We start from the raw sequence: 26,555 nt of genomic DNA, 5'->3' as shown, positions 1-26,555 counted from the left end.
CTGCAGCTGCTCTTGCAGGGATCATCAACTGCTGCTTGTTCCCAGTTGAGCCACCCTGCTCCATTTCACAGCCCCACTAAGAGCAACATGGCGCAGGAGCGAGCCCCGAACGGAGACTCTTTGGGCCATCATAAAAATAGATTCCTAAACTCTACAGTCAGAAGGGACCATTATGATCATCTAGTCTGACCTCTTGCAAATAGGTCACTGTGGAGGTGCTAGGAAAAATTGGTTTGATTTTGGTCCCTTCCCAAATGGGAGTTTGTCCTCCAGGGTCCTACCGGGAGGCAGCGTAGGCTACTAGACAGTATACAGGAATCAGGATACCTAGGTTCTATTCCTAACTTTGCCACTTGGTGACTTTAGGCAAGTCACTGCCCTGCTCTATGCCTCAGTTTCCCCTTTCTCTGTTTTATTTCTTTCAACTTTAAGATCTTCAGGAAGGTCCTCTCTCTCACTATGTATATGTACCACGCCCAGCACAATGGAGTCTGAGTAATGCTTGGAACCTCTAGGTTCTTCTGTAATACAAAGCTCAGCCCACACCCCTAGTGGTGGAGCAACCCTGCTTCATGCTCCTGCTAAATGAGACATCTTCAGGAGCCACAACAGCCAATGCCATAGGGTGATTTGCCAATGACACACGCAGCAAGTCTGAGTCAGCTGTGTTTGCTCCTCACCTGAAAGCAGTTCTTGAATTTTTGGCTGACGAAGTAGAGAGCCACGGGGTTGATGCAGGAGTTCAGGGAGGCCATGTTGATACCAAAGTAGTCCATCACCAGGAGGAAACTGAAGGTGGAGAGGAGAAAGAATGATGGGTGTGCTTGGAGATTTTGTCAGCCCAACGGTGTGCCTCTGTGAGGAAGCAGTGACTTGTGCTTCAAAGCAAAGCAAAACAAAAAAAATCCCATAACATACGCAACCAGTTGAGCAAAGCCCTGACAGGAGGGAAATGTTTGCTTCCTGACCCCTGCACCTTATGCTATCTAGAAGCATAAGATATGATTACTTTGATCATCCTGCTTTTCACAAACTCAAACCACGTGCCTTGCTCTTTGATAACAGCAGATAACTGCCCCCCTACGATAGTCATACTGGGACTTTACTGGGATATTTGGCCCTCTCCCACACCTTTCTGTGGCTATTAGGATACATCACCTTGAAATTGAACAAATAAAAAAACCCCACCAGTGACTGAAGTTCCAGGGACTGTTACACAGTCAGCAGCCTGGATTCAGAGTCCAGTATTAAAACCACTGCGATCACAAGAGTGAAGCACAATACGGAAGTGGGGGTCTTTTTCTGGTTGTCCTCACCTAAGAAGTTCGCATCTGTTGGGGTCGGTCTGGTCATAGATGGTCTTCTTCAGGATCCTGCTGAGATGGAGAGGCAGCCAGCAGAGAGCGAAGATCACCACCAGGCAGAACACTGTCTTGGCAACCTCCCGGCGCTAAGACACACACGTGAAGATGTCTGGGTGAGCGCATGCTCAGAGTGAGCCTGACCGAGCAGGGGAGCAGAGCACGACTAGCACGATGCTTGTAGGGGTCCTTTAAATCCCTACACACATCCAGCAGCATTTACTGCTCATTCAGAGTGGTGGTGCTCATTGCATAGCCCTGGCAAGGGCCAGAGACCCCCTTCGAGCCCTACGTACATCCAGCAGCCCAGACATTTACATTATCGTATAATCAAAGGGCCTGTGAATGGTCGGGTGGTACAGTACAAGCAGCACAATATTAGTGGGGACTAGGGACTTGAGCCCAAGCACATTGAATTCAGCGGAAAGACTCCCATTGACATCAGTAGGCCTATAGTGAGCTTGAACAAGCAGGGGAGGGGAGGACCACAAAAGCATCCGCTGATGGAGCATGAGGTCTCCCTTACCCATCTACACATAGCCAAAGACAGAGAAGTTTACATCAGTGGGTGTAGAAGCAAGATAGGGAGATGAGCTCCAGCCTTTCCTAGTGCAGTGAGTCTGCTATGCTGCCTGACCAGGAGACAGCTCTTAGGAGAAGTGAACACACGACGATGCTGCCAGAGACAGCTTTTCGGGCCAATAGCGCAGTGGCATCTCCACTACCAAGGCGCGTCTGCTCTAGCAATACATAATTTCTTTACACACCAGGCCAACAGGACTATGTATAGCCCCAGGCAACGTGCACCAGGCAAAATAAATACTCAGGGAGGCCCTTGGCTTCCCAAAGACAGTCAGCTGGGGCCGCGCGGGGTTGGGAGACCTGCGCTAACACTGCTCTATTGCTCTCGTACTCAGGTATTTTTAACTAGTGACTGGGTGGCCCTGGAATGTAACAGCATAACGTGGGAGCCCCTGTGGAACGGGGAGGTGGAGATCAAGCCCAAGGGACCAAGGCCCAGATCCTCAAAGGTATTTAGCTCCTAACTCCCCCTGATTTCAGGAGGAGTTAGGGGCCTTCAACACTTTTGAGGGTCTGGGTCTCCCTGCCCCATCTGTACCATGGGGATAAGAACCTACCCTTTCTGCCCCTTTGCCTGCCTGGTTTCTTTAGATTGTAAACTCTTCAGGGTAGGGACTGGCAGGGTACATGCAGTGGGAGCCTGAGCTCCAACGGGCCTTTACGCACGGCTGGGATACAAATAAGAAGAATGCATTCAAAGTCAAACTGGTTTGCAGCCTTAATGCCAGTGACTGGTGTTGTACCAGATGAACGCTGGTGAAGCTCACCACCAGGCAGAAGAGTGAGTTTCCCTCAGTTCAGACTGGAAGGGACCCTGTGAGGTTTCATCTTCCTCTGCAGCATGAGGCACGGTTTGCCTGCCGTCATCATCTGGGCATGTCTCACCTAGTCAGTTCTCTGCCATCACAGGTTAGTATCTGAGGAAATTCTTTAGTCTAGCTGAAGTCTATGGGTTTAGCAGAGGGGTATCTGGGTGTAGTGTCATATACAGGAGGCCAGACTAGATGATCTAATGGTACTTTCTGGCCTTGAACTTTATGAAACTGAGAGATGAGCTGTACAGAGCTCGTGGCCCCAGTCCTCAGCTGGTGTCAATTTCCGTAACTCCATTGACTTATCCTTCTCTATAGACTTTACACCCACTGCAGATTAGGGCCAGTACATGGTCCCTTCTGCTGCAGCTCTAGCCTCTGTCTGTGGGCTGCCTGGCAGAAGGCTGGCTCCCTCACCCGCTTCATGTGGTCATTGAGGGCAATTCTCATGCCGTTCTTCTTGCTCAGCATCTCGCAGGACATGAGGGTATAGAAGACGCCGGTGCATGCCAGAGGCAGGCAAAAATAGAAGCCAAAAAGCCACCAGTCCTTCACATCCCTGTAGAACTACAAAGACAGAAAGGACATGAATAGGAAATAGGAATAACAGCCTAGGGCAGACCCATGATCCATCTAACCCAGCGTCCTGGCATTTACAAGGGCCTGCAGCAGATGCTTCAGGTGAAGGTGCAAGAATCCTTGCATTAAGCAGCTGTGGGATTAGGTCTACATTAGGTCTTCTAATCCAAAATAGTTAAGAGGCTGCGTTATTCCTGTTTAATGTACCTTTCAATAGCATCCCTCTCTTATTCCTGCAGATCATATACAGCACCAATAGGCAGGAAGCTATCACATGGCAACATATCATGCAGAGCTCTACCCTGTACTGGAAGAATATACATTTTGATGAGCTATTAGGGAATTTTTTCTATCCCCAGCTACTATGATCGCAGCTCTGTAAAACCATAATAAAAAGTCAACGGAGGGTCAGCTCAGCTCTATTCTTCTGGTCTCTATAGGTAAACAGCCACAATGTTAGTCGTGGCAAATAACTGGCTCTTCGGTGCGCTGGCCATTCTGAAATGTCACAAACAATTCATTTTGGGTCAAACAAAAAGGTTTTTTTTAATTTTATTTTGAGTTTTACTTAACATTTAATTTTTAAAAAAATTGAAGGAAAATATGAAATGGAGTAATTATGAATAGAAACTCAAAACATTTTGAAAATGACAGAATGGAATGTTTTGATTAGGCTTTTTTTGTTTGTTTGTTGGACTTTTGACAGAAGCAATTTGGTAAAATCCACAGAAATTTGCAAAACATTTCGGTGTCACTGAATTTTGCCCAGCTCTGAGTCTTGGTGAGCGTCACAGGCCCTATACTGAATACAGTTCACTTTTAGTTGGCTTTAAGATGTTTACACTTGTCTGCACGCCCTGGTTTCATCAAGACGCAAAAGGATCCCAAAATCATTAAGGATGCTGTTTTCATGGTATTTAAACCCAGAAGCAATCACTAAGTGCAAGGAATCTCAATTTCTACACAGGCTTACAGACTGAGAGGTTGGGGTTAGAGATGGGTCCGAATCCAAATCCTTGGTCTGAGCACCATCAGACTTCAGACACGTGAATCTGGATCGAGATCCCAGCTGGCTTTGCAATGGGCTGAACCAAAGCACCATACCCAACCTCCTGCCTGCACTTTGCAGCTGGAGCCCATCTCCAGCTTGGATAAACATGTAAGCCCAGTCCCTTCTGCACTTTGCCCAGTACTGCTATCACTTCACTGGCACTGAGGGTCAGCAGAGGCTGTGCACCATCCATTCCCATCTGCATGCCAGGGTGAGCATCAAAAGGTAAATTCCTCCACACTTCCCCTCACCAGAGAGAGTGGGACTGGGAGGCAGAATGGGTGGAGTACGCACCATGGTGAATCTGGATTTCTGTTCAGATGACAGCATGCACACCCAGATCATCTGCTCGCGGTAGTTCAGCTCCACCACGTCAAAGGTGATGGCTTCTGGGACAGCCAGGATGATAGCCACAGCCCAAATCAGCGTCACTTCGACTGCCTTCCACATGGGGATCCCTATGCCCTGGATCCGGCTCCAGGAGGCCACCGCCCTGTACCTGCCAGACAGAGGGGACCACAACAGGATGTTATGCCCTATATTTCACACCCCACAACTCACTGTGACAAGATGAGATCCGTCCCCAGCTGGAAAGGGTTAAAGATCAGACTTAGGCTCAGGAAGCTATGACACAATGCATCCCGTGTACACCCTTATGGTGTGATTGTGTATCATTCATGTTCACCCTTACAGTGCAACTGTGTATTGTTTAATGCAAAGTATGTCATGAAGGTGTTCTTGGAATGTTCATGACATGCTGAACATTTTTGTTATAGTGGCATATTTCTTGCAATGTCACATGAGTGGTTATGAAGCTCTGCTATGTAATATTCCCAAATATTCATAGATCCAGGCAAACACTGACTGCAGAGGTAATTCACGCCGCGCTGAGGCATGCATACAGGAGCAATGGACTGACCTAAGGATGCTCATCAACTCAGGACTTGGAGAAAACCATGCACTGATACTTGTGTTACCTGACCCTGAAGCGGGGGAGGGGAGAGGTGAGGCCCCAGAGAGGGGCGCAGGAAAGTGTTAAAAGGGGAGACATTTTGGTCTCTGGAGCTCTCTCTTGCAATCCATTATAAGACAACATCAAGACAGACTGCCCACAGGGGGGAGGGGGAAGAGCCTGATTGGGTGCCTACCCATCAGCCTATGATGAGAACCATCCAAGACTGTAAAGCTACTGAAAGTGTTACATTTAGTTTAGAATATGACTTGCTTTTATTTCTTCCTGAGCAAATCTGACATATTCTTCTGGTTTATAATTATTTAAAATCTTTCTGTACTTAATAAACGTAATTGTTTGTTTTATCTAAAGCAGTGCATGTGGTTTGGGTGTGTGTAGAGACTTCATTTAGAGTGACAGAGCCGGTGCATATCAATTTCTTTGATCAATTGACTAGCCAATGAGCTTGCAGAGTCCAGTGGGCAGCACTGAACTCTGTAAAACGGCACTTCCTAGGGTTGCATCTGGGACTGGGGATAGTGGCTGGGGGGTCATACCATTGCATAATCTGGGGGGTCATACCATTGCATAATCCCATGAGTGACTGGCCAGAAACACTCATTCACTAAAGCAGGGACCACTTGCTTGCAGGTGACTGTGCATGGGCTGACCCAGAAGTGGGGATTCACACAGTGAGGCAAGTGCAAGACGGCCCCAGGAGTAGGGGGGATTGGGGTGACACAGTTATATACCAGTCCATTTTGCAGAGGGGAACATCACAGAAACCACACCCTCTGGACCGGTGCTGGTGTGGTCTGAAAGGGAGGGAAATCCAGCAGCCAAGACTGGGAAGGGTGCAGACAGGCAGCTCATATCAGGGCGCTCAACTGGGGCCTGGCTGGTGAGAATGGCTTGCTGACAAGAAGGATTGAGCCAAGAAGACAGTGGCTGAATCTGAACTATAAGTTTGAGAGGTGCAGAGCCAGTGTGCATGGGCTGTCCGTTACTCACAGGACCAGGGACCGGAGCTGCAGCCTGGCTAGTGAAAGATTTCTTTGTCTTGTACCTTTTGAGCTTTGTTTTGCAGGACTGCTTTCCCCACAATGGGTTAGCTGCTTTGAACTCAGCTGGTTGGAGGACAAGGCTGTGATTATAGCTGGAGTGCTCACATAACACATGGGGAGAAACTGAGGCAGAACACACACAGGCCCATGCTGTGCTGGAAGGGGGCAGGTGTGGACCATGCTCCGTCATGCACACACATGGAAGAGCCTGGGGGGACAGAGAGTCGCAAGAAAAGCAACTGTCTGGAGGGGCTGATAAGATGCAAATTAAAGTAGCCCCAACCCTGCCTTTGACTTACAGCATCTTCCATCTCCCCTGTATGTCAGTCACCCACTGCCACGGCTGTCAGTCAGTGGGCATCAGAGGCTGTGAGTGAGTCCCACTTGCCGCACGTTAAGCATCTCTCTGACTTTGGCTCAAGGGGAAGCAGGGCTGCATGTGGCTGTGTGACAGGGTGTGTCCCCCACACAGGTAATGCAGGACTGAACTGGAAACAAAGAGCAGTTAGCACCCCTGGTTGCACCAGGAGGGTTGACAATGAATCCTGGCTGTGGGAGGAGCTGGGTGGGAAGCTGTCATGTTGGCTGGATTGGGGGGATCATTTAGTATATTGTTTGACATCAGTATGTCAAAATCATAGTAACTCATGTGAGATATGCCATGTAAGGTACTGTTAGAAAGGCTATGATGTGCTAAGTAAGATGATAATGTTTATATTCTTGTTATATGTGTAATGGAAGTTATGGATATGGTTGATATATCTGTATTTCAAATTGTGCTGTGTCTGGGTAATGCCCCAAACAGGATGGCTGCAGGGATGGCCTGCTTAATGGCCTAGTAAGACATTCACAGGTGCAATGGGCCCAGGGGGAGAAGCCAGGGATATACCTGATGAGTCACCAGGACTTGCTCATGTGATTCTGGACTCCATTTTGATTCATGTGAAATTCCACAAGCAGCATGGCAAGGGCCAGAGGACATAAAAGGCAGAAGCCCGGGATCCATTTTGTCTTCAGTCTGTCTTTCAGTCATTCAGTCTTTCAGCCTGCCTCTGGACCAATTCATCTACAACTGAACTGAAGCTGTGAAACAAAGGACTGAGACCCATCCAGGTACCGGATGTATACCAGAGGGATTATACAAGCCTGCAAACGCCACAATTCTTCTACAAATCTGATATATATGGACTTTCAAATCATTTGTGTGTATCTGATTGCTTTAATCCTTTAACATTTCTCCTATAGTTTGTTTCTTTCTTTTATAATAAACCTTTAGTTTTAGTTACTAAAGGATTGGCTGCAGCATGGTATTTTGGGTAAGATCCAAACTTGCATTGATCTGGTACTGTGGCTGACCCTTTGGGGTCAGGAGAAAACTTTTTGGTAAAGAGCATAGAGTTTAAATAACTGGTCTCTTTACTGGACCTAGTGGCTGATTGGGAGCCAAAGACTGGAATGCAGTAAAGGAGGCTGTGTATATTTGTATACTGGCTTCTTGATAACCAGTGTGGGGAATCAAAAGCATTGTTTGTGGCTGGTTGTGAAGCCTGACTTCAGTGTCACCCACCAGTGCTGGGAGAATCTGCTCTCCTTTTACAGCCTGCCCTGACCTTGGCATTTTCAGGTGGCTGCCCTAGGCACGAATGGGTCACAGAAGCATACAGGGGGAAGCCCAGGTGAGACGCAGGCTGTAGGGAGAGGGACGAAGAACCCCACAGTCCCTCTATGGGTGCTTGAGAGTGGAGGAGAGGCCTGGAGAGAAGCAGGTGCCCCGTCAGCCCAGGGAGGGGCTGTGGGAAGGGCCAAGGTAGGAAGAAGTCCAAGGAGGCAGCGCGGCGTCCGAGGGAGTAGAATTTAGCTGCTCGCCACAGGTGCCTGGCCTGGAGCCCTGAGGAGAGGGCAGGTTGTGCTCCCTGATGCGGGAACCCCCGACCCTAGGGGGAGAAGGACAATGGAGTCTGGAGCCCAGGAGAAAGTCCTGGGAGGTGTCGCTCTGCATGAGATCCTGGGGTGGGATGAATAGTTCCGTTTACCTGAGTTTAGCTTACTGGATTCTTTGCTCACCCCACATGGGGTGGGACTAAAGGTGACTTGGCTACAGGGCCGAGCCACGAGAAGAGGCCGACCATGGCAGGGCCGGAGCAGCTGTCTGCAGGGGGAGCTGGAGGAGATCCAGGCATGCCAGACCCAGCTGCAAGGGAATGTGCCAGCCCTGAGTCCACTCCTCACTAGACTGCCTCACTTAGCAAAGGATTAGGCCATGATTACACTAACCGGGGTGCAGAACATGGTGGTGGTGGCTGGTTCATACCTGTCAATGCTGAGCGCACAGAGGCTGAGAACGGTGATGCCCACAGATGCCTTCTGAATGAAGGGAACCAGCTTGCACACCTGGATGCCGAATGGCCAGTCTTCTGCCAACAGCTGAGAAAGAGGATGCAGAAGCACACGGTTAACTGGCCATGTAAGGCTTTTTGTATCAGTTTGTTCCCTTCAAGGGAAAGGGAGGTTGCTATGAGGCGCCCTGAGGTTACCCCCATTGGGCAGTCTAGGCTCGGGCGTGTAAAATGGCTTGTCACTGGGAATGAGACTTCCCCAAGAGCCAGGTTTTAGGTGGAGGGTTTATTATGCTAGGGATGGTCCAGAAGCCAATATTTAAACCCAAACACTGGAATTTTTTGAGGTACAGAATCCCACTTTGAACCCTTTGGACTTAAAGCTATCCTGGTAGTTTGGTTCTGATCTGGGCTCACGTTTGCCAGGGCTCATCTTTAGCTGCTGTTGAAATCTTGCAAGAACAGCTGCTGAATTGCAGGCCCAGCCCAGATTCAGCCTCGCATCCAAACTTGACCTTGCTGCTAATCTAAACAGAAAGCTCAACACCAATTGCTCTGGGCAGCACTAGTTGCAATGGCCAGTATTTTGTTGCATGAGACTGAGGCCCAGATCCTCCCACCTATTTAGGTGCCTGACTCCCAGTGGAATCAGTGGGAGTCAAGGCGTCTAAATGCTTTTGAGGATCTAGGCCTAAAAGCATAAAAATGGCCAACTTGCTGAGGGATCTAATTGACTGAGCACTCCTCGGTGTTTCAAAGCACCAAACAGACTCAAACAAGTCATGCAGCAAGGATACATTTAGAATCAGCTCCTAATTGGGTTGGACTAGATAGGGGGTTGGACTAGATGACCTCTTGAGGTCCCTTCCAACTCTAATATTCTATGATTCTAAACTTGAGTGAGATCAGGATTTGGCCATTAGAGAATAAATTAACTTCACTTCACAATCTTGTTTCTGATAAGGTCAAATTCTGATCTACCTTACCTACTTGACTTCAGTGGAAACCCTCCCTTGAATAAGGCAACTGGGTTGGCCCTAGGTAGCCAAAGGGTTAAAATAATAAGTAGTTCTGCGATTAGAAAGGACTCATTTTACTCTAACATACTGGCCAAAATTCATCCCATTGACCCTAATGACATTATACCAGGGCTTAATTTGCCCCATTGTGTTTACTAAGCACATAATGGGGTAGGATTGTGTAATCAAGCTAAATTATGTTAATCCAGTTGTTGAGCTGGTTGACTCAGGATTATCCTGGAACAATTTTATTGCTGTACAGTAGGAGAATTGAATTATATGCACATGTCCAAAAAAGATCAATGCACCATTTACACTGAGATTTTTACTTGTGTTAAAAGGCAGGAAGTTCTGTTAAGCAACCAGAATTCTCTCTCCTTTGAGTGTGTGCTGAATAGCATATCCAGGTTACAAGGGAAGGAGTTCTATAGCCATGAAAGAGCTGCCTCCCTTGGTGGTTTTGCTGGGGTTAATCAGGAGTAATTGCAATGAAATCAAGACAGGAAGGATGGTCTAGTGAATAGTGCATTGGATGGGAACCCAGGAGATATGGTTTCAGTTCTTGGCTCAGCTGTGTGTTCCGTCTCTGACCTTGTGGAATTCACCTACAGTATGTCTACACAGCACCTTGCAGTGAGCCTTCCAGCCAGGTCCACAGATGTGTGCTGGCAGGGCTTGTGCTAGAGTGCTAAAAAGAGATGTCTAGGTGTTGTGGCCCGGGCTTTCAAGCCTAGGGGTTGGGGTCGGCTTGAGACCTGAGTCCCAGCCTGAGCCAAAGCATCTCGACAGTTGTTTTTAATGTGCTCGCCCAAGCCCCGCCAGCAAACGTCTGTGGCTTCAGGCAGGGAGGCTCACCCTGAGGGCTTGTCCACACTAGCCCTTATGTCACTAGAAACAATGTCGCTAGGGGTGGGGGGGAAATGAGGTAATTACTCTGATCTAAGCGCTGGGAGAGCTCTGTCCTGTCAGCATCGAGCATCTGCACTAGCAGCGCTACAGCCAGTGATTCTAGTGTAGACTAGTCCTCAGATGCAGTGCAGACATACCCTTAGGCTTAGGGCTGCAGATGGAAATTACGGGTGAGTCTGAAAGGGAATTTGAGCAGATGATGGAGCAAAGGCAAGAGAACGCTGAAGGGAAAAATCAAGACTTGCAGATGCAAGCTGGACTGAAGAATTTGGTGGGGAGATGCTGGTTGAGGAAAGTGGCCAGTGGAAGCATGTGACTATGGGAACCAGGCAGAGGTGCTAGGGAAAGAAAACTAGAGCTCAGGAATGGATTTGCTGAGTTGGAAAATGAAGGGGCACAGAGGGCTGTAACTGAAGGAGGGAGGGCAAAGAAGAAGAGAAGAGTGGCTAGTCCTAAAAGAAGAAGGGAAGAGCCAATGGAGATAGCCAGAGTTCAGAACCTCAGGAGGATCCAGGATGACTTGCAGAAGATTGCAAGGGAGAATAAAAGACAAGAGGACTCACAGCAAGAAAGAACAGGAGGAAGGCCAAAGAATCACACCATCACCAGGAAAAGTCCATGTGATTGGGGACTCCCTACTAAGAAGAACAGATGGGCCTATCATCAGAGCTTATCCAGAGAGCAGAAGGGTGTGCTGTCTGCTGGGAGCTAAGATATAGGGTGTGGACCTGAGGCTCAAGAGGATCCTAATGGGAGCAGGAAAGAATCCACTGATTGTCCTTCATGTGGGAACAGATGACACATCTAGATTCTCCTTGGAACATATCAAGGGAGACTATGCCAGGCTGGGGAAGATCTTTAAGGAAATGGAGACTCAGATGATCTTCAGTGGGATTCTACCTGTCCCTAGAGGAGGACAACAAAGGCGTGACAAGCTTTGGATGACCAACAGATGACTCAGGCAATGGTGCTATAAGAAGGGCTTTGGGATGTATGGTCACTGGGAGGCATTCATGGACAGAGAACAGTTCTCATGAGATGGACTCCATCTGAGTCGGGAGGGAAATAGACTTCTGGGATAGAGGCTGGCACAACTGATTAAAAGAGCTTTAAACTAGGAACTCGGAGGAGATGTTGGGAGATGCTCATGTAATCTCCACACCTGATTTTAACACTGAGAGGGAGGAAAATCAGGTAAAAAAGGATACCACAGTGGAGGAAGGATAGCACCAATACCAGTTCAGGTAGGTGACACTGGCAGTAGAATGACTGTACACAATCAGGTGAGGAACGTGGGGCAAGCCAAGCACAAACAACTAAGATGTCTGGACAGCAATGCAAGGAGCCTGAGGAACAAAATAAAGGAACTAGAACTCCTGCACGAGTGGAACCGCTAAACACTGAGTATGAGGTATAGATTAAAGATAATCTAGGCATGGCCTGACACCTAAACAAATACTTTGCCTCAGTTTTGAATGAGGCTAATGAAAAGTTTAGGAGTAGTGGCCATAGGTGGTGGGTGAAGCTTCCTCTTGGAGAGGCTAGTTCCCCATCCTGCCCACACTCCACCCCTGCTCCATTCCATGCCCTGGCCCAACCCCCAGTTAGCCTCCTTCCCACTTGCTGTGTGCATCTCTCCTATCCTCCCCCCTTCCTGCTTGGCCCCTCCACCACCACCGCTCTCTGTGTCCTTCCTTCCTCCCTTCCCCACTCGGCCCCTTCTCCTCTCCTCCACACACCCCCTTTCCCTGAGGCCCCCACCACTCAAACTCTCTGCCTCTTCCCCGAGTCAAGTTTATTTATGATGTGCCATGCAGGTTTCCTGGCAGCTGAGGAGGCGGTATCTGGTACTCAGCTTCCTGGTTCATCAGTAAACTCCCTGGGGAGTCCAAGGGACCCCGCAAGTTGAGTAGCAGATACCACCTCCTCAGCCATCCGGGAACCTGCTTGGTGCATAACAAATAAGCAAAAACTTCTGGCAGAAGCTCACGCCTAACAGGGAGCGGAAGAGGCGAGGCCACCACGGCCCAGGCATCTAGCGGCGGGGTGGGGGCAGCTGTGCTTCGCTTGGCCTATTATATCTGCTGTTCATGCTAATGGCAATGAGGATATGGAGGTAGAAATTACCACATCTGAGGTGGAAGTCAAACTCAAACAACCTAATGGGACTAAATTGGTGGAACCAGATAATCTCCATCCAAGAATATTAAAGGAATTAACCCATGAAATTACAAGCCTGTTAGCAAGGATTTTTAATGAATCTATAAACTCGGGGATCATACCCTATGACTGGAGAATTGCTAATATAATTTTTAAGAAAAGGAAGAAAAGTGATCCAGGAAACTACAGGCCTGTTAATTTGACCTCAATTGTATGCAAGGTCTTGGAATAAATTTTGAAAGAAAGTAGTTAAGGACATCGAGGTAAACAAATAAAATACAGCATGGTTTTACAAAAGGTAGATTGTGCCAGACTCATCTTATTTCCTTCTTTGAGACGATAACTGATTTTTTAGACAAAGGAAATGTAATAGATCTAATCTACCTGGATTTCAGTAAGGCATTTGATACGGTTCCACATGGGAATCTATTAGTTATATTGGAGAAGATGGGGATTAATATGAGAATTGAAAGGTAGAAAACAAACTGGTTAAAGGGGAGACTACAACGAGTCATAATGAAAGGTGAACTGTTAGGCTAGAGGGAGATTAGTAGTGGAGTTCCTCAGGAATCAATCTTGGGACCAATCTTATTTAACCTTTTTATTACTGACGTTGGCACAAAAAGTGAGTGTGTGCTAATAAAATTTGTAGATGACACAAAGTTGGAAGTTATTGCCAATAAGGAGGAGGACCGGAATATCACACAAGAAAATCTGGACGACCTTGTAAACTTAAACTTAAATTTCTATTACTTCATAGTGCAAAGTGTAAGGTCATGCATTTAGGGACTAACAACAAGAATTTTTGCTATAAACTGTGGATTTACCAGTTGGAATCAACAGAGGAGGAGAAAGACCTGGGTGTATTGTTTGATCACAGGATGACTATGATCCATCCATGTGATATGGTCATGAAAAAGGCCAATTCAGTGCTAGAGTGTATCAGACAAGGTATTTCCAGTAGAGATAGGGAAGAGTTAGTACCATTATATATGGGACCGGTGAGACCTCATCTGGAATGATGGATGCAGTTCTGGTCTCCCATGTTTAATAAAGATGAGTTCAAACTGGAACAGGTGCAGAGAAGGACTAGAGGATGATCAGAAGAATGGAGAACCTACCTTAAGAGAGGAGACTTAAGGAGCTTGGCTTGTTTAGAATACCGAACCAAACAAAGGCTGAAGGGAGATATGATTGGCTGACTATAAATACATCAGAGGGATTAACACCAGGGAGGGAGAGGAATTAATTAAAGGTCAACATTGACACTTGAACAAATGGGCATAAACTGGCTATCAACGATTTCATGCGTGAAACTAGATGAAGGTTTCTAACTATCCAAGGAGTGAAGTTCTGGAACAACTTCCCGAGGGAAGCAATGGGTGCAAAAAACCTAACTGGCTTCAAGACTGAGCTTGATAAGTTTATGGAGGGGATGGTATGATGGGACTGCCTACAATGGCATGTGACCCATTGGCAATTGCTAATAACAAGTATTTCCAATGACCAGAGATGGGAAACTAGGGGTATGTCTTCACTGACAGCGGCAAATTCACCGCTGTCAGATCGATTTATCCAGATCAATTGAGTGGAAGTGAAAACCCGCTCAATCGAGCCAGAAGTCGATTTAGTAAAACCATCTTCATAAAAAGGGTAGCGCTGTGTCAACAGGTATGCATTTCCTGTTGGTGCAGTGTAGTGGAGACAGCGTGCAGCACGGACTTTAGGAAGTCGATGTAAGTTTCTCAAGCTACTTTATGTAACTTGTGTGACTGCTGCCGAATTTGCTGGTACATGCAGAACAGGCCTAAATGGGGAGGATTCTGAGCTACTACAGTGAATTCTTCCCTGGTGTCAGACTGATGGGTCTCTTCGATTTGCTCAGGGTCTAACTGATTGCCATATTTGGGGTCAAGAAGGAATTTTCCCCCAGGTTAGATTGGCAAAGAGCCTGGGAGGTTTTCACTTTCCTCTGCAGCATGGGTCATGGATCACTTGCATGTTTAAATTAGTGTAAACGGTGGATTCTCTGTAACTTGAAATTTTTAAATCATGATTTGAAGACTTCAGTAACTCAGCCAGGAAATCTGTTTGCATCTTCCATGCAACAGCATTTCTTGTGTAGGGCAGACCCTGAGTCAAAAACAGTGCCAAAATTGAGACACCTGAAACTAGAACTTGGATTTCTAGTTCTGGTCCTGTGCTCAATCCACTAGATTGTGCTGCCAAAAGCAAAATATACCCATTGCCTCTTGTTTGGATTTCAGGGGCCTGATCCAACTCCCATTCAAGTCAGTGGAAAGATTTCCTTTGGAGTCAGTAGCAATCTTTCCATTGATGTCATTGGGAGTTGGATTAGATCCTGGCTAAGAATTCTAGTCATACTCTTGCATGGAGCTGCAGAGGATGAACAAATAAATGTGGAGCAGTTGGGCTAGATAATGATTCCATTCTCCACTTTCTGTAAACCAGATTACTGCAGGGAGAGGTCTAGGTTCTTTTGTAAACCTTCTGGAAAATATTTACTTCCTTTGTACTAAGGTTTTACACAATTAAAACTACTAACAACAAATAGTAATTAGAACAGGAGACCAAAAAATACAAATCAAGGGTCAGAAATATGATCCCTTTGCATTCATCTGCACTTTATTTCAATGATGCTTGTGAAGGAATGTACTTTACAGTGTTGAGTAAAGGTATCAAAATCTGGCCCCCAAGTACTTCAACACCATTTTTTATGGTCACTTAAAAAAAAATCCTACTCACAAACCTAATAACTCATACATGGTGTTTCTAGAAGAGACTGGGAAGTGTTATTACAAGGCATGGGTGAGACCTCATCTGGAATGCTGTGTGCAGTTCCAGTCTCCTATGTTTAAGAAAGATGAGTTCAAACTGGAACAGGTGCAGAGAAGGGCTACTAGGATGATCCAAGGAATGGAAAATGTGCCTTATGAGAGGGGAGTCAAAGAGCTTGGCTTGTTTAGCCTAACCAAATGAAGGCTGAGGGGAGATATGATTGCTCTCTATAAATACATCAGAGGGATAAATACCAGGGAGGGAGAGGAGTTAGTTAAGTTCAGCACCAGTGTGACCACAAGAACTAATGGATATAAACTGGCCATCAACAAGTTTAGGCTCGAAATTAGATGAAAGATTCTAACCATCAAGAGAGTAAGGTTCTGGAATAGCCTCCCAAGGTGAACTGTGGGGGAAAATACATAACTGTCTTCAAGACTGAGCTTGATAAGTTTCTGGAGAGGATGGTATGATGTGACTGTCTACAATGGCATGTAGCCCATTGATGACTGCCAAGCGCAAAATCCCCAATGGCTGGAGACAGGACATTAGGGCTTTGAGCTACTACAGATAATTCTTTCCCAGGTGTCTGGCCAGAGGGTCTTGTCCACATGCTCAGGGTCTAACTGATTGCCGTATTTGGGGTCAGGAAGAAATTTTCCTCCAGGTCAGATTAGCAGCAGCCTTGGGGTTTTTTTCACCTTCGTCTACAGCATGGGGCATGGGTCACTTACAGGTTTAAACTAGTTTAAATGGTGGATTCTCTGTAACTTGAAGCCATAGATTAGAGGTCTATTTCAGGAGTAGGTGGGTGAGGTTCTGTAGCCTGCAATGTGCAGGAAGTCAGACCAGATGATTACAATGGTCCTTACTGACCTCAAAGTCTATGAGACTTTGAGACCTGCCCCACAGAACTCTGCTAATGCAACAGAATCATCATCGGCAGTAGACGATCCTAGTCCACATCTGGACACCTGCACCAATAAATCTCGGCCCTGAGCTGCAGCAGCCCCTCATGGTCCACTCTCAGGCCACCCCACAATTCTGCCAATGCAGCTAACAGCTGTGATAGCCTCTGTATTACAGCCCTAGGACTCATGTCCCAGGCTGGTGTAGGGTGCCACTCACCATGCTCATTCATACATTTGGCATCAGCTGGCATTTGAAAATGGGTCTCCAGAAGGTGGAGTCTCATGCAGTCACCCACTAGAAACTCAGCTTCCGCAGGGGCACAATGCTCTACTTTGACCTCTCTGTTCCTGCCTTCACACTGACCAGGCTTTTCACAGGGAGTGTGGTCCAGTGCGCCTGCAATTAATTAGCTGCTGTCTGACTGGCTTAAGAGAAGGCACCTGGGGACCTGGGGTTGTAGAAAGGGCTGAGGTGGGTGTGTGGTTAGTGTTCATTTGTTAGTCAGAGGGATCATATTAATTGCTTCTGGGGGAGGCCCAGAAGAAGGGTATATAAGAAGTACGGAGGGCCCTGGGAAAAGCTGCCAGGATCCCCTTGGAAAGAAGGCAGTGCGACCCTGCTGGGAAGAAGGGCTGCCATGGGAAAAGCCCCGGGAGGCAGTGCTCAATCAGAGCACCAAAGAAGAACTCTGCAGAGCCCAGGGAGTGATGGAGTGTGAGTGGGACTCCAGGGGAAGCAGCCTGGGAGTTGGTTTGCCATAAGCTGGAAAAGCCTTAATGGTAGTGCAGAAGGTGCTGAGAACCCAGCACAGAAAGTGGGATGCAGACAGCCATGAGGGGCAGAAGGACTGCTCTGGCTGAAGGTTTTGGTTGGTTTAACTGAACTTTTGTTACCCCAGGAAGGAATCAAACCTGAAAGGTGGCTTGGTGGCCAGGGAGGTCTGGGCCTGCAGCAGATCCCTTGCAACACTGCAGCCTGACGTGAGGGGTGCGGTAGTGGTTAGTTCCCCCTATTACACTGCCTCTGGCCTGAGGTTTTTCAGCAGCTGGGCTCCTGTGACCCAGACTGTCACCAGACACTAATGGGTGTAACCAGCTAGCAGAGTCTCTGAACACTGGCCGGACACATAGGGACAGATTCTGGGTTAGTTTTGCCCTGATCCCATAGCCTCACTGAGAGCAGCAGCTGGCCCTCCATATAAGATGTCTGCTGCACATTCCTGCTGCTGAGACTCAGTTAGGCACCCACCTGGTACAGAGGCAGCAATCCAACAGATACATGTGAATGGCGCTCCCTCCTGCGGCACATTCACAAAGGGCCAGATCCACTCTGGCCCTCACATGCATGGTGGTGTGGAGGGCCCACGGGTCAAGGACAACTGCAGTCTCTACTCAGGGGGTGTGGGATGGAGGTGTAGCCAGGTGTGCTGTGGAAAGTCCCTCTGTACATTGGGGTGCTCAGAGACACAAGCCTCCCAAGCTGCTTTGGGGCAGTGCAGCTTCCCTTCATCCCTTCTGAGATCAGTGCCTGACTGGTGCAATCTAGTCCCCAGGTTGGCAGCTAGGCTGTCTTTGTGGAATTCGCTCCTATCTGGGCACAGCAAGAGGACAGCATGGCCACGTCAGGGAACACATCAGCCTCCTGTCCTGAGGACTCCTCCAGACCCTTGGACTTTGTTGCTCTCTGCTTATGCTACTTGTGTCAGGTCAGGCAGATTCTAAGGACAGAAGGAGCCACTGTGGTCATCTAGGGGCTAATTCTTTGGAGGCAGAGTTGGTTTTTAGAGCTGGGTTGGATTTCAGGGCAACATTTCATCGCCTTGTTCTCTTGATGGCAGCTTTGGCTGCCTTTTTGGTTTTGAGGCTATGATCCTGTGAAGTCCTGCGGGTCAGCCGTGGCATACACAGAAGCAGTATTTGATTGGTTGAGCAAGAAGCTCTAGGAGCAAGAGACACCAGATGCAGCTGATTCTCAAGGTTTGTGTGAGGTCTGTTATCAGCTGCCCATCACATGGGCCACAACCACTGAGAGTCACACAGGTTTTAAGTGATTTGAGGATCTGATCTGCTTATACCCCTTGTTAGCTAATCAACATCAGTGCCAGGCCCTAGCATGGAGAGGCAAAGCTTCTATTGGCACTGATGGCCCTTTCTTTGGTTTGGAACCATGGTAAATTGCACTAGTGCGAATGGCAGCTTTTAGCACTAGGGGTTTGCACTAGATGCCGCTACCCTGTGGCTGAAATTTGGGCAATCCCCCCCCCGTGTAGATAAGGCCTTAGATTAAGATTGGACCCAACATGAAACTCATGCGAAACCCTATTTGCACCTGATTCAGATACAAAACCATAATTCAACCTAACTGCATGCAAAAATGGCCCAGGCATTCACAAGAAAGGGTCAGAGACATTAGCAAACCACTCAGTGATCCTGGACTGAGGGTTGAGTATGCAACAAAATCAGCCCAGCTGCATCAACTTTCAGGCTTTCCTGATAATGTTTTGCATGTTTCTAATACACACGCCTGGCCACAGAATGGCTACAAATTCCAGATCTCCCAAAGCTTGGGGTTGGTTTGGTTTAGCTCCCATTACTAAACTTAAGGTGTGTGTGACTCTGGCACACTAGGTGCCAACTCATGCCATGTCCCCTAGGCCTCACTGAATGCTGACAAACACACAGCTGGAAACCATTTGGCTCAGCTGTGGGTTAGTGGTATTAAAATCGGTATTAGATTTATAAAAATTTGTTTAGTGTTTAGACTTTATGAAATGCTTGTCTTAGTCTCACCTAACATCTGTACCCCAGGTGATACGATTATATAGAGTGTCTGTGTTGTAAACCTCTAACAGCGTAACTCTTCGAACAGGAAAGAAGCATTAAATAATATAAATGCTAGCTTCCTACAGAAAGTGTTAGGTCCTGCACACAAGAATGCCCATTGTAACCAACTGAGCTATTGTGAAATATTAAAGGACAAAGACTTTTTTGCTTGTCTCCCCGACCCATGAAAAGGAGACATGCATGAGGACTTGTCCCATCAGCTTGAACTCTGAGGGAAGGAAATAAAATTCTCTGACCAATAGAAACTGGAGCTCTCCATGCTGTTTGAACTCTGAGGGGCAAGGACTTCTAAGCATAAGCAAGGGATCCCTGGCTGTTTAGCTTGGCTTAGCCCTAAGGGACACATGGAGCTTGCATATTACAGCAGTGAGACAGAGTGCAGGGAGTGCCTTGGTGAGCCTGCACTCTGATCACTTTGAGGCTAATGAGTGTCCCAGGAGAAGCTGATTGGGGGTAATGATCTAATCAGGCTGGTGGGCTGAGAACTCAATTGGCCCCATCAGGCCCAGGCTGACAAAAGAGGCAGAGGAAGGACATGCAGGGGAGGAGAGAGAGAGGAACAGGGCTAGCTGATACTGGCTAACCAGAGGCCTCAGTGTAGGGAGATCTCTGTTCCACTCAGACCCTGCTGAGAAGGTCTAAAGCTCAGCAATGATTGAAAACCCGCAGGAGCCCGAGGGACTGTGGTGATGTTGGTGAAGGGAAATAGGAATAAAGTGACACTGAAAGCACACCTGGTGGGGTCCTTGGGGTTTCTGCAAGGAAAAGGATGGGGTGGAGGTGGGCCCTATTACATGGAGGGGCTTGTCCAGGATCATGATTCCCCCAGCTGTGGTGACAGAGGACCAGATAGGGAAAGCTGGTGCTAAGAGTCGGCATTCGGGCAATGGAGCAAACCCTACAATGGTTACTGGAGCAGCAAAAGGAGACACAGAAGGCAATGCATCATCCCAGGGAAGTCCCTCCTGGCGTGGCAGGCCAAGCAGCAGAAGAGTCTACAGAAATTCATAACGGAACAGCACAAGCCTAGCAGATACAGGATCTGGTGAGTCCCGTGACTAGGAACAACAGAGGGACATGGGGTGAGCCTGTGTCAGATGGGCCCTGCACATGACCCTATCTGACCCTGAGCGAGGAACAGACCCAAGACTATGACAGAGTGAAGGTGCCATCCTGGACAGGGTTGGCCTGTTGGGCAAAAAATATAGACAGAAATTTCGAGCAGCTAGATGGACTGGGAGTGAACAGCTCTAGGCTGTTGCACAAAAATTGACAGACTGGGCAACCCGTTGGCTATGACCAGACACCATGCAGGGGAGATAACAGACATAATAATAATGGAGCAATTTCTCCAGAGCTTCCCTGAAAGCACACTTGTATGGGTCCGGAGGCACCAGCCAAGTATAAAAAGGTGCCTCAAGAGTCTTCTCTCGTCCATCCCCCGGCACTGAGGCAGCATTAAATAAACCTAGACCATCCCTGACGGCTATTTGTCAAACACGTTCTTGAAAACCTCCTGTGCTCACAGAAGAGGTGCTCACACCTTCTCATTCACACTAAAAGACCTTGCTGCACTGCAGATAAGCATGCTCTATCACCTGCTCTCCCTTGCAGCCTGTTCACTGTGTAAGCGTGCATAGGTGAGTTCTCTCCCAAAGGGTTGGTCGATTCAAACCGCATGTGTGTTACCTACCCTTGAATTTGCTGCTATTCATATTTGCCTCTGAGTTTTTCTGTGTCACAAGTCCAGCTCATTAGATGGAGGAGATTTAAAAATGACTCTAACCTTGGTAGGTATTTTTAAATGAACAAGGATGCTAATATTTTTGCTCAGCAGGAATAAACTGTGAGTTATGGGATTACCGATTAGTCTCTCTCCAGGGCTAGGACTCAATAACACATCTTGCAGTTGCTCAGTGCACAGTTGTGTAACAGACACACACATTGTGGGGCAGTTCTCTCGCCTGTGTTACACAGGAGGGCAGACTAGATGATCCCTTCTGGCCTTGGCATCTATGGAAATAATGATTTAGAAGGGCTTTGAGTTAATTGAAGGATACACTGTCTCTCCCCACTTATCTGAGAACACTCCTTCCCTCTCAGTAATGACACAGCATGTTCTATCCATTGATCTCAATAATGCTCTCTGCCTTTGCACTTCATGATTTTATCAATGGGAATACTGAGGCCTGGAGAGGGGAAGTGATATGCCCACGATCACATGGAGCTGGGGACAGATTTCAGGTTTTGTGACTCTCCCTCTGTAGCAGACACATAGCACAGAGGCAGAATGATCCTATCTTCCCTTCTTCCCACAGACCTCCAGGAACCACAGAAAACCTGAGCATTTGTCACCTTGTGCTAATTATTATTAACCACGTTTATGTTGGCTGTGCCTAACAGCCAACCAAGAACAGAGCTCCATTGTGCTAGGTGATCGACAAAGACTGAGTAACAGATATTCCCTGCCCCAGAGAGCACACAGTCTCAACGGACCAGATAGCCGTGGGGTGGTGGAAGTGGTAGAACCCACGAGTAAGAATGACTATGTGATGGCAGCAAACAGCATGGTAGTTCTGCAGATTTGTTTTTTAGATACTTTTCCATAAGAGGGAATCAACTAAGTGGAAAGAGAAGTGAAGGGAGAGGGGCCACTGAAAGGTAGGAGGTGATGGGGCTGGACAGAAGAGAAAAGGTAAGAGGGGCATATGTGGAGAGAAGCTGAGGTGAAAAGACTATGAGGGAGAGGTGAGGGAGGGCTGGAGCCAATAGGAGATTAGCACAGGGCAGAGCCATGCCAGGCAGAACAGTAGAAAATTCTCCCAAAATCTAGAAGCCCCTGCTTTGGGTGCTTCGACCCCTCCCCCTCCCTCACCACCTCGCCACCTGCCACATGGTGGGTGAGTGCATGTGTGCCCTGCTGCCCACAAAGCATTTCTGGGACTGGGGAAAGGGATGACCCCGGTAAGGTCCCATTTTACCCCATCTCCCCCAGTACAGCAGTCCTTGCTTTGGCTAGTAGGCTAGTCTGCCTCCTTGTCAGTACAGAATTGTTCTCCAGTCTGGTGCTGAGTAACTTTCACCACTTCCCTAGGGAGATTGTTCATTTTGTCCAACCAACCTCCCAGCTAGGGAACGGTTCTTGATACGTGGCCTAAATGTTTGTTTCTTCACATAATTTCATTTTTCTAATTGTATCTCCCTTCCCCACTCTGGAATCCCTTTCTGCACTGACTGGGTGGTGCTCATTGCTATAGCAGCACCTTCAGGCCTTGGACATGACTGTGTTGTGCTCGGCCCTGTATGGAGGGAGAGGCAGTCTCTGCCAAAGAACTTACTTCCAAGATAGATAAGGCTAACTGTGGCTCAGAGACTGTAGTGACCTGCCCATAGGAGGTTAGTGGCAGACCTAGGAAGAGAACCCAAGTTTCTTAGCGCCCAACCCAACGCTGTCCCCACTCGACCACACTGGCTCTGACAGCTACTGCACATACTTGTGTATAGTTATCATACCGCCTAGTGCACCTTAGCCACTCAGAGCGGTGCTATCTGTCAAGGTATTCATCCCGGCAGTATCTGAACACCTGAATGTGGGAGGGCGAAGTCCCCTTGCCACCTCCTCAAAGTGCAAAGTTACTAGTGCCCCGGGTGCCTACCTTGTACACATTGATAGGAAGAGCTGTGAGGATGTAGAGAAGGTCCCCCAGAGCCAGGCTAGCAATGAGGACATTGGGCCCATTCCTCATACACTTGTTCTTGTAAATGATCCTCAGCAGGGTCGAGTTGCCGATGATGCCCACCATGAAGATGGTGCAGGACACAATGGTGTTGATGTATTTGAAGACGTGTCTGATTTCAGCAGGCTTCATGCACATGCTGGGCAGAGGTAACTGTGACCGGGCATTCCCGGGGGGCTCATCTGACTGGTTGGAGGAGGCCCTGGCATCTTGGAACAAGCTTGATTCCACCAGACTGTAAACCTGCTCCTGGCGGAGAACCTTAAATGGAACTGTGCTCTCCCTGATGATCGTTGGGGTCTGACTGCAGATGCTTGACAAGAGGCAAGTCAGGCAAATGGCTAGTGGTACAGAAGCTGGGATTCTAGCCATTGAGGATGGAACCTCAAATCCCAGCCAGATTCCTATGTGCAGTTGCTTGCAGCAGTCAGGATGTCTATCTGGGCCTTGGCTTCTCCTGTAGAGAAGGAATTGGGGTGGGGGGGGGGGGAAGAGAAACAGGTTATAGGGGGAAGGGGAAGCAATCAAATGAAATGAATCAGTGAAGAAACCCCATTGTCATTATTCTCATGGGGCCTGATCCAAAGCACAATGAGGCCAGTGGAAGTATTTCCACTGACTCCGGTGGATAAGGTTCCAGCCTATCCTCAGAGCATAGACACCCATGGATCAGCACCACTGGAGCTGACATGGACTAACCTCTTTAAACACTTTTTGACACTGAGCCAGAAAGGGTTAAGCAACTAGGAAGCTAAATGGCCCAAATTCAACCTATAGAGACACATTAGAAGAATATATAAAAGGCAACTAAGGCCATTCCTTATAAATAACTAACAAAGCCATGTTAGATAGACAAGAACTTTGAAATGTAGACTTGTATTGTTAGAGAGTTGGAAGAAGATAATGACTGTATTTGTCTGTTTACCTGCATATTGTTAGAAGTTAACAATGTAACCAGACAGTTCCTGTCTGTCACTATATTCTGTTAATTCAGAGATCAAAAGGGGATATGAACACAGATGAAATGTGGGTGTAGTAGTAATATTGTTCTTTATTTCTCTTTGAAGATTGTAGTAAACTACCTGTAAATGGCTGGAGCTGGGCAGTTACCTTATGCTAATCAATGCAGCTAATTACTGGAGTGTGCATAGGAAGTGGGCGGTTTTAATTCAAAGCCACAGTGATCACCTATTATTCACCCAAGGAACATCTGCCAGAGATCTATAAAAGAACTCTAGGACCCAGATCCTGTCATCTCAACTCGGCTTATGCTTCATCAGGGGAAGGATAAATCACAAGACTGAGGTCTCCAGCTCTTCCTATTTGGCATAGACCGCCTATTTGGACTATAACCTGATAAACTGATTCTGGAAAGAAGGTTTTACAACTTAGCAGCTCACCATCTCTACTATGAAACTGACCTAAGAACTTTATTCACATCTGTATGTATCTTATCATAGAATCATAGAAGATTAAGGTTGGAAGGGACCTCAGGAAGTCCTCTAGTCCAACTCCCTGCTCAAAACAGAATCAACCCCAACTAAACCATCCCAGCCAGGGCTTTGTCAAGGTGGGCCTTAAAAAGCTCAAAGATGGAGATTCCACCACCTCCTTGGGTAACCCATTCCAGTGCTTCACCACTCTCCTGAAATTGCTTTTCCTAATATCCAAGCTAGACCTCCCCCACAAACCTTAAGACCATTGCTGCTAGTTCTGTCATCTGCCACCATTGATAACAGCCTAACTCCATCCTTCCTGGAACCACCCCTCAGGCAGTTGAAGGCTGCTATCAAATCTCCCTTCACTCTTCTCTTCCGCAGACTAAACAAGCCCAGTTCCCTCAGCCTCTCCTCATAAGTCTTATGCTCCAGTCCACTAATCATTTTTGTTGCCCTCTGCTGGATTCTCTCCAGTTTGTCCACATCCTTTCTGTAGTGGGGGTCCCAAAACTGGACACAATACTTCAGATGTGGCTTCACTACTGCTGAATAGAGGGGAATAACCACTTCCCTCGATCTGCTGGCAATGCTCCTACTAACTCATTAGCCTACTAACACTATTAATCTCATTGGCAAGGGCACACTGTTGACTCATATCCAGCTTCTTGTCCACTGTACCTCCCAGGTCCTTTTCTGCCGAACTGCTGCCTAGCCAGTTGGTCCCCAGTCTGCAGCAGTGTATGGGATTCTTCCATCTTAAGTGCAGGACTCTGTACTTGAACCTCATCAGATTTATTTTGGCCCAATCTTCCAATTTGTCTAGGTTACTCTGTATCCTATCCCTACACTCCTGCATATCTACCACTCCCCCCAGCTTAGTGTCATCTGCAAACTTGCTGAGGGTGCACTATACACCATCCTCTAGATCATTAATGAAGATGTTGAACAAAACTGGCCCCAGGACTGACCCCTGGGGCACTCAGCTTAATACCGTCTGCCAGCTAGACTTCGAGCCATTGATCACTACCCCTTGAGCCTGATGGTCTAGCCAGCTTTCTATTCACCTTATAGTCCATTTATCCAACTCATACTTCTTTAACTTGCTGGCAAGAATACTGTGGAAGGCCATATCAAAAGCTTTGCTAAAGTCAAGATATATCACATCCACCACTTTCCCCACATCCACAGAGCCAGTCATCTCATCAGGCAATGAGGTTGGTCAGGCATTACTTGCCCTTCGTGAATCCATGCTGACTGTTCCTGATCACTTTCCTCACTTCCAAGTGCCTCAAAACTTGCCTAAAAAAATCTTTAATCATAATACTTTCTCTCTCTTCTTTTTAAATAAATCTTACATTAGTTAATAAAAATTGACTGTAAGCATGTATTTGGGTAAGATCTGAAATATTCATTGAGCTGGTGGATAATGTGTTCGGTTTCTTGGGATTGGTAGAACTTTAAGATGATGAACAATATTTTCAGTAATCCACATCAAATCAAATATGATGGGCTGGATTGCTTTAAGGGAGCTGTATTTTTAGCTTCTGGGTAACCAGTAAGGTATTGTAGAAGCTGTTTTGTTGCTGGATTGGTGAATCTAATTATTAGAAATAACCACCAGTTTTGGGGATCATCTGCCCCATTCTTTGCAGTTTGCCTTGACTGAGGAATCTCAGTGTGGCCCGCTCAGTGACCACAGACACAATCTTAAATACACAAAATGCTGCTGTTTCTGAAGTCCTTTAATTCAGTATTTCAGCAAAAAGTCTTTGACCCTCTGGCATTGCCCAGTCCTTATTCCCCTTCTAAAATGATTTCTTTTGTGTTGCAGCTATACCACCTTAAGCTGAGATCTCAAGCAAGCCAAGCTAATAAGGGCCAGGTGCGCTTAGTACAGTAGAAGTCCTATCTTCCCAAAGAATAAGGAAGACAATGCATGATGCACATTGCTTTCACAGATCATGAGTCATCTGGAAATGGGCTAAATGGATATATAGTGC

At 47.3% G+C, this 26,555-nt stretch overlaps 1 protein-coding gene across 3 annotated transcripts in view; it reads right to left on the bottom strand.

The window, feature by feature from the left end:
* The window catches only part of LOC137153347 (endothelin receptor type B-like), a 58,548-nt gene that overhangs the window by 1,404 nt on the left and 30,589 nt on the right, over positions 1-26,555 (bottom strand). For 2 of the 3 annotated variants that reach the window (XM_067548558.1, XM_067548557.1), the window contains exons 2-7: positions 23,036-23,573; positions 8,713-8,825; positions 4,680-4,884; positions 3,173-3,322; positions 1,317-1,450; positions 681-789 (exon numbers count right to left, since the gene is read on the bottom strand). In XM_067548558.1, the coding sequence (XP_067404659.1) occupies positions 681-789; positions 1,317-1,450; positions 3,173-3,322; positions 4,680-4,884; positions 8,713-8,825; positions 23,036-23,488 (1,164 nt within the window). In that variant the 5' untranslated portion in view covers positions 23,489-23,573. The remainder of the gene's footprint in view (positions 1-680; positions 790-1,316; positions 1,451-3,172; positions 3,323-4,679; positions 4,885-8,712; positions 8,826-23,035; positions 23,574-26,555) is intronic. The other variant, XM_067548559.1, reaches the window with a different exon arrangement.

This window comes from Emydura macquarii, unplaced genomic scaffold (assembly GCF_026122565.2).
Source record: "Emydura macquarii macquarii isolate MOO-44397 ecotype Brisbane River unplaced genomic scaffold, CSIRO-AGI_Emac_v2 contig_1253, whole genome shotgun sequence".
Lineage (NCBI taxonomy): Eukaryota > Metazoa > Chordata > Testudines > Chelidae > Emydura > Emydura macquarii.
Note: the sequence above shows the minus strand (reverse complement) of the source record. Positions and strands in the feature narration are given on the sequence as shown.